At 39.6% G+C, this 15,291-nt stretch overlaps 1 protein-coding gene across 3 annotated transcripts in view; it reads left to right on the plus strand.

Moving 5' to 3' along the window:
• BBS2 (Bardet-Biedl syndrome 2) overlaps positions 1 to 15,291 on the plus strand; it is a 35,558-nt gene that overhangs the window by 9,456 nt on the left and 10,811 nt on the right. For all 3 annotated transcript variants that reach the window (XM_086689397.1, XM_086689396.1, XM_025920745.2), the window contains exons 3-14: positions 2,212 to 2,337; positions 2,602 to 2,664; positions 3,466 to 3,543; positions 6,957 to 7,061; positions 7,145 to 7,231; positions 10,244 to 10,379; positions 10,626 to 10,765; positions 11,922 to 12,063; positions 12,151 to 12,322; positions 12,941 to 13,070; positions 14,415 to 14,546; positions 15,032 to 15,169. In XM_086689397.1, coding sequence (XP_086545523.1) covers positions 2,212 to 2,337; positions 2,602 to 2,664; positions 3,466 to 3,543; positions 6,957 to 7,061; positions 7,145 to 7,231; positions 10,244 to 10,379; positions 10,626 to 10,765; positions 11,922 to 12,063; positions 12,151 to 12,322; positions 12,941 to 13,070; positions 14,415 to 14,546; positions 15,032 to 15,169 — 1,449 coding nt within the window. The remainder of the gene's footprint in view (positions 1 to 2,211; positions 2,338 to 2,601; positions 2,665 to 3,465; positions 3,544 to 6,956; positions 7,062 to 7,144; positions 7,232 to 10,243; positions 10,380 to 10,625; positions 10,766 to 11,921; positions 12,064 to 12,150; positions 12,323 to 12,940; positions 13,071 to 14,414; positions 14,547 to 15,031; positions 15,170 to 15,291) is intronic.

The following is a 15,291-nucleotide window of genomic DNA, read 5'->3' on the forward strand; positions in this document are numbered from 1 at the left end:
ATACCTAGGAATGGTTGTACCATTTCACACCTCCCATCAGCGATGTACGTGAGTTCCAGTTGCTCCATTCTCTGTCAACATTTGGTTATGCCAGTCTTTTTAATTGTAGCCATTTTAAGGTATGAAGTGGTGTCGTATTTGGCTTCATTTTGCATTTCCCTCATGACCAGTGATATATTACACCTTTTCTTGTGTTTATTTTCTAGTCGTGTGTCTTCTTTTGTGAAATGTCTAGGTCTTTTGCCTTTTTTATTGGTAGTTTGTATACACTATTGATTTATAGATTTTCTTTATACAAATATACATGTACAAATATACAAAATGCCTTTTTTTATTGGTAGTTTGTATATACTATTGATTTATAGATTTTCTATAAACAAATTCTTATATATATATATATACATATATATATATATATATATAACAATGTTTACAATATATATAACAAATAACAATACATGTAACAAACATATTCTCCCAGTATGTGGCTCATTCCAATAAGTACGTGTCTTTTGATGAGCAAAAGTTTTTGATTTTGTTGAAGTGTAGCTGTTCAGTTTTTTTTCTTTAATAGTTGGTGCTTTTTCTGTCCTGAGAAGTCTTTGCCTATTTCAGGATCACAAAGATATTCTTCCTATGTTTTTGTATAAGACTGAAATTGAGTGTAGGATGTGTATGTGTGTATATATACTTCTAGGGAGAGAGAGAGAGAGATTGGTGGCTTTATTTTAAGAAATTGGCTCATGCAGTTGTGGAGGCTGGCAAGTCCAAAATATGCAGGTTAGGCAAATTCTCTGGAGATCCAGGGAAGAGTTGATGTTGAAACTTAAGTCTGAATACAGTCTGGTGGCAGAATCCTTTCTCCAGGGGTTCAGTCTTTTTTCTGTTAAGGCCTTCAGCTGATTGGGTGAGGCCCACCCACCCACATTATAGAGGGTAACCTGCTTTACTCAAAGTCTGATTTAAGTGTTAATCTCATTTTAAAAAATACCTTCACAGAAACGCCTATAATGATGTTTTTGATTAAATATCTGGGGTACCATGGCCTAGCCAAGTTGACACATAAAATTAATGGTGTCAAGCATTGAGCTTTGGAATTACTGAGTTAAAAATCTTTTTTAAATGATGAATATTGCTAAATTGTTCTATATAAAGACTACTGTTTTCCACCTTCCCCTCAGAATATGAGAGTGTCTGTTTTATCACACCCCAACCAACAATGGATAATCTTGTTATTTTTTATCTTTCTAATCTTAAAAATGAAAAATGATATATTGTGAGAATGAGGATTTTCATGTTTGGTGGTGATTAGTATTTCTTGTGAATTGCCTTTTTGTTTGTTTATTTTTTGTTTTTTTTTTCGTTTTCTTTTTGGTTTGTTTGGTTTGTTTTTTGGCTTGGGGTGTTTACCCTTTTCTTATTTATTTGCTTTTTATTAGCTCATTTAAAAAACAATTAGTCCTTTGGCTCATATATTGTAGGTATTTTTTCCCAGTTTATTGTTTACCTTTTAACTTTGTCTTTTGATTTATTGGCCATTTAGCAGTTTTGATTTCTAATAAGTTTTCTTTCTTTTATAGCCAATTTTTAAATAGTTTTCCTACATAAAGATTATATAAATAAGGACTGTTTTCCTAATAATAAACAGTTAGTATTTCCAAAGATTTCCTTGAATTTTTCTAAAAATAAGTTAAATTATGCTTATATACTTTAAGTCTGGGACATTTATTAATTCTGGATGGTTTATTACTCTTTGTACAGAATTCTTAGTAACTTTACAAGTAAAAGGACTAGTAGCAAGAGAACTGGGTAATAAGCAATAAAAAGATTTCCATGCAAAGTGGTTAAAATAGATTACAAAAGTTCGGGTGTTTTAAAGGCGTAAGTTTGATTCTGTCAAGAATTGGGCCCCTAGAACTAGTAGTTCTAGAGAGCCTTGGATTTTGCAGCAGTTTATCGCAGCAGATTAGTGTGAGAGGCCAGTGGCCTGAGTTGATCCTGAATCTGTGCTCATCCTGGTAGAAGCACAAATAAGCCACAGTGACTCTCCTCAATGGACAGTCCTGGGCTGCCTCTCACAAGACCACGTGGCTTCTCACAAATGACGACAGAGGGATTTGAGTGTCCAAATAAAAATGAGGATCTATTTTATGTCCACTGTGCCTGTGCATCAGTGTATCTGAGATTTTATGTCTTTTTTTTCCTTCTTAGGTTGCAGATGGGGCCAATGCAATTGTGCTGGGAACACTGGGGGACATTTCCTCTCCTCTTGCGATTATTGGTGGAAATTGTGCTCTGCAGGGTTTTGATCACGAAGGAAATGATCTCTTTTGGACGGTATACAGAACAAAACATTCTCTTAATCCTCCCAAACATTTTCACTTAATGTTCTTTATGCTTTGTTTGTTTGTTTTACCCTTGGCTGTAATGAATAAGAAAAACAAAATGGAAACATATTTTCTAATTCTGTACATAAAAAAAGAACATTTGTAATTTGAATAACACCCATTGGTGGTTTGTATAATCCTCTTTCATGTAGCTAATGCATTTGGATTAAGCGAAAAAAGATGGCATATTAATGAGTTTTGGTTTTATTTTCAGGTTACTGGAGATAACGTTCATTCCTTGGCCTTATGTGACTTTGACGGTGATGGTAAGAAAGAGGTGTGTGGAGGAGGAGATACTTATCTTGTATGCTCAGCTGAATAATTTCCCCATGACAGTGACATTAGTGGTTAAGAGAAGTTAACACTTCTCTGGTTGATTTTGGTGCTCTGTTGCCTAAATGACAAGCCAACTGGCCTCATTTGTCTTTCTCTTTTGAACAATGAATCAGTTGTATTTGTCTGATGTAAAGATCAAGGCTGTAATGTTGCAAAGACACAGGACGGGGTTGGGGGGGGCGGGCAGAGCATTTGGTGGGACCACAGCCATATTCACAATCTTACAGCTGCCTTCGGATGCTTTGAAACCATAATTGTAAGTAGTTTTCAACTGTGACTTTTTCAGGAATCTGAAAGTTTTAGAGATTGGCTCTTAGCCTTTGAAAGTATTCTAATGGTTACTCTAGAAGTTAGCTTCTTGAGTAGCCAGCCAAGTGCTGTACTGGGCACCGGCTTACCTGTCTCTTGTCCGTGGATACTGGTCTCTGGCATTTGAAACCGGGCTTCCATCTGTGGGCAGAGAATGGGGAGCATTTTCAGGTGCTTGGTGGAAGAACATATTCTGGAAGGATGTGCAGCCCACATGGAAGGATAGTCTGTAGTGGCCACCTTTTCTTCACTAACCGAAGGTGTTGACTTTCGCAGTAGAAGGAACCTTCCTGTCTACCAGATTATAGGGAGCAGATCTTGGGTAGCAGGAGCAGTGTTTTAAGTACTGTGCACATTTTTTGTTTCATTTTTGGAAATTTTGCTGTGTTTGCTTGTTGAACTAAATACGCACGATTCTTTTTTTTTTTTTCAGCTCCTTGTCGGATCAGAGGATTTTGATATCCGAGTTTTTAAAGAAGATGAGATTATAGCAGAAATGACAGAAACAGAGGTAAAAAGTGCCACCTCAGAATCATGGTAACTGTGGGCAAGATAGATGAGCACAGTGAAATGTCACATCTGACAAGGGTGCTGGGATATCTTCTCACAACCCAGACAGTTTTGAAGTAAAAATTGTGGAGATTGAACAGAACTGCATGTTACAGAGAAAGACGCACTGAAAAATCCTGTATCAAGATATATTTTCAGAGTTGGGGGGAGGCAGGGGTGGCCGCTGGGGAAGAGAAAAGATACGTTTTGAACAGACTGATTAGAGAAAAATTATTGAGTACCTAAAGGCCTTTCTTTCAATGAGTTAATACATATTAATAAGAACACTAATAATGGTGGCCATTTATTGCGCACCTAATATATGCCAGATACTGTTCTAAGTGCTTTACGTAAACTAACCCATTTAATCCTACAACAGCCCTAGTAGGAGGATATTATTATTTCTATTTTCCTGATGAGGAAACTGTTGTTAAGTTCCTTTGTTCAATTACTCAAACACAGTCATGGCTGCGAAGTGGTGTGGTCAGGATTTGAAGATTGTCCGCCTCCTCCTCATCGTGTGTATTAAATGGGCTTGAATGAAGTACACAAACGAGGGTTTTAAAACGTTCCCTCTCCATTCAGATTAAGTACTTCTTAGGCACATTTTTTTAAGGTAAACTTAAAATCAGATGTTGGAGAACTGGAAACCTGTGGGTTTCTCCGTGATTAGGATTGCTCATGGAATAGAACCTGGGATGTTTCTGAAAAGTTTAAACTTCATTTGTCTACAGATCACCCTTATCCGTTGTAGTTTTGGCATTCTTAGGATATTTATATGCTGCTGGTTCCCCAGGATTGGGCAAGATGGAAACAGAAAAACGAATTAGGATATTCTGAAAAAGGAAGGAGAAGAGGATAAACGAGCAGTGGTTTGTGAACGTTCTAGAGAGGCAGAAAAAAACAACAGAAGGGAGTCTTAGTGGTCAGATTTTGCTGGGATCCTGCAAAATTTATTCAGGTCGTGTTTGGGTCTAGATCAGAAAGCTTGAGGCACTGGCCTCAGGGCCCATCTTGACCACTTGTCTTTGCTTCTTGCCACTTACAAAAGCTGTCTAGGAAAGTCGGGCTTCTGTTCTACTACAAAAAAAGACCAAAAAGCAAAACTTGCATATTGATATACAAAGTGTTATCCTTGGTTTAGCTAATATACCTTTATCTTATAGTGAGGATCATAGATTTTTACTTAGTTCTACTATACTTTTTATATATTCACAGTTATTGGGGCGCCTGGGTGGCTCAGTCGGTTAAGCGTCCGACTTCAGCTCAGGTCATGATCTTACACTCCGTGAGTTCAAGCCCCGTGTCGGGCTCTGTGCTGATGGCTCAGTGCCTGGAGCCTGCTTCGAATTCTGTGTCTTCCTCTCTCTCTGACCCTTCCCCATTCATGCTCTGTCTCTCTCTGTCTCAAAAATAAATAAAAACATTTTAAAAAACTTAAAAAAAAGTAATTTATATAGTCACAGTTATTATAATTATAAACTGCTAGTTATAGGTAGAGAAAATTAATTACCCTATTGAAAGTTAGGAGGTTCTGTTTAAGTGTATGTGCTTAATGTGTGATTTTTTTGAAGAGAGAATCCTTAGCTTTCGTTAGGTTCTTAACGGGGTTTGCCACTTCCTACCTCCCCCCACCCCCCAAAAAAAAGCCAACTTGAGAGTCACCTGTCAGTAGATGCTGTGTCTTGCATTATCGTTTTTCTTTCATTCAAATTTGTAGTAAATATTTTCCTGTTGGGTGGGAATCATTCAGATTTTGTTGGATTTCTGTTTATTGTCAATGCTACATGTGAGGAAGGTGCATTCTTTGGAAACACCTTTTTCCTAAATCCTAGAAAAGGACAGGAGAACATGAAATAGAGCTAGGGATTTGAGGTGACTGTTGGTCCCCTGGTCCATGAAAGAGAGAAACTAGTGAACTAATAAAGGACTAAGGGTCCCACGGAGTGTGGGGCTAAGGTTATGAAAATGTGAACTTTATAAAATTGTTCATTTCAGGGCCATTTTCCTGCCCTTTCGGTTGGATTTTGCTCTTAGCTCAAACGCTGTTTAGCAGATCGGCAAAATTATAATTCATTTGGCAGTTGGATGGCACTGAGTATTGCCAAAAGAATGCCTTGGGCGAAATAATTCTGGAGTCCTACACAGCGCTTTGTATTCAGAGTTAAGTGAAGTGGGTGGTTTTGTAGAAAAGCTGTAGGTGTGGAGGAAATTATATAACTATTCTCTGCTTTATACAATTTATTTCTTAATATCTCTTGTATTAGTGTCAGAATTAGAAAGTGGATCTGCAGGAGCAGAGATATTGTTAAGTTTTGGTTTTAATTTAAATAAAGGATAATTTTATTCAGTCTCTAAAATTGTATCCTTTTAAGCATATTAAATCCCCAAACAGTCCTGTAAATATTTCTGTATGATGTACACATTCTGTACAGCACAACAGTCACAAATCCAGGTGCTTGGGTTTGTACTTTTCAAAAGATAATGTTTTCTTCTAAAAAACATCTTTCATCTGTAGCAAATAGGAAATTATGTCATAGAAAAGCATGTACATGAAAGATATTCAACTGTGGGTTTTACAAGTCTTTATTTTATTTTATTTTACTTTACTTTACTTTATTTTATTTTATTTTTAAGTTAATTTATTTATTTTTGAGAGGGAGAGAGAGAGCACAAGCCAGGAGGAACAGAGAGACAATCCCATACAGGCTCTGCACCACCAGTGCAGAGCCCGGATGCGGGGCTCAAACTCATGAACTGTGAGATCGTGACCCGAACCAAACACAAGAGTCGGACGCTTAACTGACTGAGCCACCCAGGCGCCCCGACAAGTCTGTTTATTTTTTATTTTTATTTTTTTTATTATTTACATGATCTCTCTGCCCACTGTGGGGCACAAACTCATGACCCTGAGATAAGAAAGAGTCACATGCTCCCATGGAGCCAGCCAGGTGCGCTGGCAAGTCTTTAAAATTTAAACTGTAGGATATGGTAAGTTAAGGAAACTGGAACAATCATTAAAACGTTTTGAGTTAGTGTGTATAACAATGTCTGTTGTATATTTTCTATATCCTGTATACTGTATTTCATCCTCAATTGCTCAATTTTATTGGTGTTTTTTTAAACAATTTGCCAAAACTTGCCACATAAGTTTGATTTAAAATAACAAACTTTATGAGTTTATTTAATTCTCATAACCCAACTCTGAAATAGATGACATGGATCATAGAGAAGAGAAATACATTCCCCTCTAACAGATTTAAATCTAATTTTAACATACTCAGTAGCAAGGCATGCGATTTTATAAAGCCATACTCCACATGGAATTGAACTTTAATGAAAAGATGGTGTGTTTTTGTGTGTTATCTCTTGCAGATAATCACCTCTCTTTGCTCCATGTATGGTAGTCGATTTGGTTATGCCCTTTCCAATGGCACAGTTGGAGTTTACGACAAAACAGCCCGATACTGGAGAATTAAAGTTAGTATAATTCAGCCTCCAATATTCAGGGCTTTTAGACATATTGAGAGACTTCTGCACTAATTATTGAAATTCCTTTTCAGTCCAAAAATCATGCCATGAGCATTCATGCTTTCGACCTTAATTCTGATGGAGTGTGTGAACTGATAACTGGCTGGTCCAATGGGAAGGTAAGTCTAAGCACAGAGTTCAGGTATAATTCAGAGGACTGGTTGTCTGAGATCTATTTGCTGCAGGACTCAGAGTCAGTAACATGAAAATACGGACTTGCCCCCCTTTGCTGTACTTTTCAGATTTAACTTCATAATGTTTGTACATTTTTTCTTCCTGGTGTAGTGTCAGTACTGCAGAATGAGTGAGTGGACTTTTAGTCTTTAAGGCCCTATTTGGGGAAAATTTTCAGGAAGATATTTTTAAATCTCTTCCTTGAAGGAATGAGAAGCAATTTAATCAGGTTGATCTAGGTGTAGGCTACTAAAAAAAAAAAAGGAGTTGTAGGGCTCTTCTGTAATAAAACTTTAAGACTGAAAACTTCGACTTAGTGGGAAGAATCATGATATCATATTGTCTTCCCAGCTATGAAATTCAAAATAAAATCTTTTTGCTTTCTTTCCTTTTTTAAGTTCAAATCAGTATTTTCTACAGACTTCTGGCAAGTCAGGATTGTCTTGTTAGAAGCTGCCTAAGTAGCTGCCAGATCTCCATGGGTACCATTTGCCCTAGCTTTCTTGTCTGGTAGTGCTGGATTGCCTGAAGGAGATCAGCTAATTCCTGCCTTCTCTTCTCTGATTTGTCTTTGCTTTTGGCCAGTACCTTATAACCTTCCTTTGGTGTTGCATGAAGAATAATTCTATGAGACCCTTATGTTGGTTTCTGCTTCTTTAATTGGTTTTCCTTTGGTATGGTCATATAAAAATTATAAGGGAAGACTGTGGTGTTCCTTAGTAAGAAATGTGACATCTTGGGGTGCCTGAGTGGCTCAGTCGGTCAAGCATCCGACTTTGGCTCAGGTCATGATATCATGGTTCGTGAGTTCGAGCCCCACGTCGGGCTCTATGCTGACAGTTCAGAGCCTGGAGCCTGCTTCGGATTCTGTGTCTCCCTCTCTCTCTGCCCCTCCTCCACTTGTGCTTGCTCACTGTCTCTCTCTCTCTCTCTCTCTCTCTCTCTCTTTCAAATAAACATTAAAATAAAAAGAAATGTGAACATCTTATTTGTATTGGATCATATTCTGCAGGAATATAAATTATTACGATTAATTCAAGAATTAGTAACTACTAGACTTGAGAAGTTTTCAAAAGTTGCCTTTTAAAAAAAAGTTTCCTTCAAATATGATTCTGGACCTAGTTGTTTTTAGAGTTAAATGTTTTCAAAATTTTAAGGGATTTCTATGATATAATCTCTTCCAGACCATAAAAAAAGATAAGAAAATGAACACAGTTCATTATATAAGTAGAAAAACTAATATCTACACTGCCAAAAGGAACACATACAGACCCAGCATATGAATTCAGGCGCAGAAATACTAGATGACTGCAGCCAGTCAATTAACTTTAACCTTTTGTAGGTCATTTGTGGGCTTGGAGGGCCATTCTCTCCCCCAGGGCAAAACCTCCCTGTTGGATAAAGCAAAAGAGCAGAACATCCAGAGAAATATTAATTTGTAGTCTTGCTTCTTAGTTAGTCAGTGAACCCTCTTATTTGTAAAACATTGTGGAAATGCAGGAGCAAATTCAGTTCAATCTGAGAGGGTTATTTATTTATTTTTTAAAGTAATCTCTACACCCAGCATGGGACTTGGACTCATGACTCAGAGATCTAGAGTTGCATGCTCCACTGACTAAGCTGGCCAGGGGATTCTAGGGTTAGGTTAATGTGCTAAGGGCTTTGGTAAATTGCTTCACAGGTTTTAGCATTGATAGTTTTCAGGCTTACATGTTGGTGTTATTAAGAGCATGGATATTTGAATGTGACATTCCATAGGCAAGGGATAGGAGCTAGTAGTAACCTATGACCTAAATGACTTTATTTTGTTGTTGTTGTTGTTGCAAAGTTTTGCCCAGAAGAATGTTTGCGAAAAGACAAAAATGGTGAATGGCATTGGCTATTTGAAATGATCGCTCTACCAGATTTTCTATAGCCACCCTTTTATTTTGTGTTCTTGCTTGAAACAAAAGTCAACATTTTAAGCAGTTATCCTTCGTTGTTGTTTTTTAGGTGCATTGCTTTCTGATCATTTATTTATTTGCCTTTCTTGGGAAGAGGAGACTCAGGATAGGAGGGCTGTCTAGGGCATCCCAATAGTTTTTATGTGGAAGAGTGGCTTTTTAAAAAAATGTTTATTTATATTAGAGTGTGAGTGGGGGAGGGGCAGAGATAGAGACAGGGAGACACAGAATCTGAAGCAGGTTCCAGGCTCTGAGCTGTCAGCATAGAGCCCGATGCGGGGCTAGAGCTCATGAGCCGTGAGATCATGACCTGAGCCGAAGTTGGATGCTTAACCAACTGAGCCACCCAGGTGCCCTGGAAGAGTGACTCTTAAAATCGGTTATTATAAAAGGTTATATGATGGAAGGTTAAGTTAGCTTGGTGTTTTTCAAACTTTAGATGTAGATATATTTTATACACATACACGATAAAGACAAAGCTTTTACATAGAACCAATGTTTCCTGTATATGTCTATGTGCAGACCCTGTTCTAAGTGCTTTATGTGTGTTAACTTCTTTAGGCCTCATTCCAGCCCTGTGGGGTGTAGGTACAGTTATTTCCCTCAGGTTCTGCTTGTTCTTGACCTCCAGATGAGGAGACCAAGCACAGAATGGTTAAGGGGCATTCCCAAGTTCCCACAGATAGTAAGTGGATATGTACTGCCAACCCATTCCTCCAAATGAAATATTATATAAAGGCCAATATGTAAAACAGCTTTCATTTAAAAAGAAGAAAGTACAGCTGGTTGTGTCCCCTTATTGTCCCCTTGGCCCCAGTGGTCATAAGGTGCCTCCTGAGAGGCCACAGGGCTCCATGGAGCACTCTTGAAAAACTGCTAGACTAGCTGACCTTTAAAGCTGACTTTAACTTTAAAATTGTGTGTGTGTGTGTGTGTGTGTGTGTGTGTGTGTGTGTGTGTGTGTGTTTTAAGCTACAGCATAAGCTATTTTTCAAGTTCTTGCTTTATTTTTAGGTCGATGCTAGAAGTGACCGAACTGGGGAGGTCATCTTTAAAGACAACTTTTCTTCTGCAGTTGCTGGTGTGCTGGAGGGAGATTACCGGATGGACGGTCACACACAGCTAATCTGCTGCTCCGTGGATGGGGAAAGTAAATTGGGACGGGAAAAAGCCTCAGAAAGCCAGGTTTTCAATTTGATTGGGTCAGAATGCCAGGAAATTCGTGTATACAGTGTTTGTATTGATACCCTCTCCTCCTAATAAATTCACCAAGTTGAGGAGATGAGAACTTAGGTTTTTGGTTTTTAAGATCAGACAACTGATGATTTGAAAGTAGGCCTGGCTATGCTGGGGTATTCCTCAATCTGGTGAGGGTTTTTTTTTTTCTTTTGTTCAGTCCGGGGCTACCTGCCAGGCACAGCCGAGATGAGAGGCAACCTCATGGACACCAGCATAGAGCAGGACCTGGTCCGAGAGCTGAGTCAGAAAAAACAGAATCTGTTGCTGGAACTCCGTAACTATGAGGAAAATGCCAAGGTAGGCCCCCATGCTGAAGGGGACATGTCGTGTGAAAAGTTGGGGATGGCAAATGTGGAAGAAGACGGAGTATAGCATGGGCCCAGCGGGACTGCCTCCTGCCCACTGGCGGAAGCACGGATGGCCTCAGCCTTTGTGCTGGGGTCACAGTTGAGAGGGTGCATATCCTTGAATCTGGAAGTCCCACCGCCGTGCACCTAAACTATAGAAATACTTGCACAAGCCCTCAAAGACCTTTACTGCAGCACTGTCTGTGGCAGTGAATGGTTGGAAGCAACAGAAATGTTGACCAGTCGTGGGGCGTGTGCTCGGGGCTGTTCAGCAGCCTGGAAGAATCAGGTATATGTACTCGGACTGATATGGAAGGGTATCTGTGGCATTACTGACTGAAAGAGTGCAAGAACAGTATGTACAGAATATCTGTCATCTTTTTCAAAAATAAATAACAAAAAGGTGACAACTGCCAAACCTCTGTGAGTGTGCTTCCACGTGTGTGTTTGTGTGCATGCGTGCATGCATGTGTGTGTACCAAGTTGGCTGGAAGATAAGCTAGGAAGCCAGACTTTGATTTGTCCTGTCATGTGTGACTGTATTTGAATTTATTACACTAAGTGAATTTGTTTTGCTACTTTAAAAGAACAACACCAAAAAAACTTGTGAAAGGCACGGTGGGGAACAGTGGGCCCTACCCACAGGAAAGGATGGGGTATTTTTCCTTGGGAAGAGGCCGGGTAGAGTGAGGGAGTGCCAAGGAGGTGAGTCCTCTGAATTCTAAAGAATGGGATTAATATCAGATGATTGGGAGTTGGTCTTTTTTTTAAAGTTTTTATTTATTTGTTTTGAGAGAGCATGCAAGTGGGGGAGGAGCACACACACACACACACACACAGAGAGAGAGAGAGAGAGAGAGAGAGAGAGAGAGAGAGAGAGAGAATCTCAAGTAGGCTCTGCACTATCAGCTTAGAGCCCCATAGGGGCCTTGATCCCACGAAGTGTGAGATCATGACCTAAGCCCAGATCAAGAGTTGGGCACTTAACCAGTTGAGCCACCCTGGCACCCCAGGGAGTTGGTTTTTGAAGCCAAGTAACCATATGATTTAAAATTGACATTGGTTCACTGTTTCGGTGACTGAGTCGGAAGTCGGATGTTTCGTAGGCTGAATTGAGTCCACTGAACGAGGCTGATGGGCCTCGGGGCGTCATCCCAGCCAACACCAAGCTGCACACCGCCCTCTCAGTCAGTCTGGGGCATGAGACCCAGCCTGCTCACGTGGAACTGTGCATTTCCACCTCTAACGGTAAGGAGTTACTTGGAGCTGGCACCTGTGGACGCCTGTGCCTCCTGGGAGTGGTTCTGGAACTGCCGTTTTCTCTCTTCCCGGCAGACACCATCATCCGAGCAGTGTTGATTTTTGCCGAGGGAATCTTCCTGGGTGAAAGCCACGTGGTACACCCCAGCATTCACAGCCTTTCCAGCTCCATCCGCATCCCAGTGACACCTCCCAAAGATGTCCCTGTGGATCTGCACTTGAAAACCTTCGTGGGTTACAGAAGCAGGTGACCCTTTGTTTCCAGCCAGCACTTAGAGGGAGGCAAGATGGGTGGATTTTGGGGGCGCCATTTTGATGATTCTACCCACCTAACCAAGATTTCCCATGACCTTTTCTTCCCTAATTTGAAATCTTTCAAAGATAAAAAATGAAGGCTATGTAACTTTAAGATGGTTGTTTCCTGGTTTTAGTCTGGTGATCTTATAATGACAAAAGTTACAAAAATATGTTTAACTGATGAATTTTCAATTTCTGGTTTTGGCCACTAAGACTACAGAGTTAGGAAGCGCTTTCATGTTAGGGTTATGTATAACCTCAGCTAGTGAAGGAATATCGCTACATTTGTGGAAGATAAAAGCCATTTCACATTTCTTTTAGGGGGTTTTAAACCCTTGGTGCATGTATGTATATATGTATAAGACTCATGTTGTCTCTGATCCCAAACCCCATCACCGTAGTACTTGATTGTCAAGTTTTTTGTTTTTTTTTTTCCCTTCAGTAAAACCCATGAATAACAACTCAATGACCCAGTTAGTGATTTTATAGTTGTTATCTGGGCCTTGCATTTTGAAGTAATATTCCATGCAGCACATTTCTCATCTTGTGTTGCTTTGGTTGACCACAGCACCCAGTTTCATGTGTTTGAATTGACAAGACAGCTCCCCCGCTTCTCCATGTATGCGCTGACTGCCCCCCACTCTGCCACCGAGCCACTCAGCTACGTCAACTTTATCCTTGCAGAACGGGCACAGAGGGTGAGTCTGACTTTTTTCTTTCAATATTGTTGCCCCTTCAGCATCCTTTGGATGTTACTTAGAAGGGGAAATTGCATGAATGAGTTATTTGGTAGCAGTAATTACGACATGAAAGAGGCAGGTGAGTTTGGTGTTGGCTTATAACCTGTGACCAAAACACTGCAAAAATCTCTTCTCTCACTTTGAAAGAATACACCACCTTATTTACGTGAGCAGTCTTTAGTTGCAGATAAATTCTTACCAGCTTTTAATTGGTGTCTTTTTGCTGTCATGGCCTTGGTGTACTTGTCCTGACCCAGTGTTTCAGGAGGAACCTGCTTCGAATTGGAAAGAGGGTGGGAGTTTGAGCTGAGAACATTCTGGATTCAGATGCTACCTTAACTAGTTAAATTTTAGTGATTTTCTTAGTGCTGTCAGCCCTCACCAGTCTGAGCCTCAGTTCCCTTATCTCTAAGTGAGGCTAGTCCCACCTCACAGGGGGCCCTGCAGATCACATATTTGGTGTGACAGTACCTTATAAAGTGTAAAGGACTAATGCCAGTGGCCTTTAACCTCAGCTGGACTCCGGAAATCTTAGGGAGGCTTTTTAGTCATGTAGATTCTTAGGTTCTTATGTGGTCAAGGTTCCCATGACCTTTACTTCCCTAATTTGAAATCTTTCAAAAATAATAAATGAAGGCTATATAAGTTTAAGATGGTTATTTCCTGGTTTTAGTCTGATGATCTTACTATGACAAAAAGTTACATAAATGTGTTTAACGGATGAATTGTCAACTTCTGGTTTTGGCCACTAAGACTACAGAGCTGGGATGCACTTTTATATTAGGGTTATGCATAACTGAGCTGGTGAAGGAATACCGCTGCATTTTACATGCTGCTGCTCACCATTATTGTTAGGAATATTAAAACTTATTTTTTACTTATGTGGCTGTATCTCTGTGTCTGTGCTGTGTGTGTGCATGCACACTTCATTTACCATTTTTTTTTAAAGGATAGAATGGAATAGTTTTAAGCAGACTGCATCATCAAGAGTATAGCCACAGAAGAGCTACAGTGTAAACAGGCTTAGCACCATACCCAGTTGTTTCTACAATCCATATAAGATTATGTCTACACTGAAAATGCTATAAAGTCATGCATGCTGTGGGGCCAAACATAATTATGAATGTTACTTAAGATCATGTATGAGGTGGGAAAAAGGAGTGTGATTAGTGTTTTCTTGGTGGGAGGGGGTGTGAAGTATAATTGTTTTTTAAACAAGCAGTAAATCTAGAAAGAAAGGTAATTCTTAAGAATGACTGTACTTTAAAAATGGAAGTTCATTTCATCCTATTCATTTTTCAGGTTGTTATATGGCTCAACCAGAACTTTCTGTTACCAGAAGACACTAACATTCAAAATGCTCCATTTCAAGTGTGTTTCACGTCCTTACGGAATGGTGGCCAGCTGTATATAAAAATCAAGCTTAGTGGAGAGGTAACGTTTACTGTCACAGGCATAGATTTCCTGTGTAATGTTTACCATTCAGTGCAAAGTGAGGTGGGTGGCGATATCAAGGTTGTAAAACTGCATGTTTCAACGTAGTCTGTTAGTGTTAAAAGTGTCAATCGTTTTAGACACTGGGGTATAATCTAGAAGGTGGTTTTCTGTCTTCCTCCATCCTTCCCTTCAGCACTTCCTTGTCTAATTTGGGAAGGATTGGGGATACGGAGGTGAACAAAAAACATTTTCAACGTTTGAATGATTTTGTTGTTTAGTTTAGGAGGCCAGAGGATTGATCTTTTAGCCTGCTGCTAAAATTTATAATTTCCTTCAGGGCTAACATCTATCTGATTCATCACCACATACAAATTTAGGTTCAATAAATGTGTTGAATATGGGGAAATTCAGGTAGTGTTTTAGCTAAGTTTCTCTTTAATATCTGAAGATGCTAAGCTTGTCTCTTATTTTCCCCTGGATAGATCACCGTAAATACTGATGATATCGACTTGGCTGGTGACATCATCCAGTCGATGGCATCATTTTTTGCTATTGAAGACCTTCAGGTAGAAGCAGATTTCCCGGTTTACTTTGAGGAGTTACGAAAGGTGCTAATTAAGGTGAGGGCACCCGGCGGCTGCATCTGTGCGAACGTGGTAGTCTCATGACATTTGAAATGTGTCTCGGAAGAGGAGAGATACCACAAATGTGTGTATGTTACAGGATAGCCATGTTCTTTTTT

Source organism: Puma concolor, chromosome E2, assembly GCF_028749965.1.
Source record: "Puma concolor isolate L17-30 chromosome E2, mPumCon1.1.hap2, whole genome shotgun sequence".
Classification (NCBI taxonomy): Eukaryota; Metazoa; Chordata; class Mammalia; order Carnivora; family Felidae; genus Puma; species Puma concolor.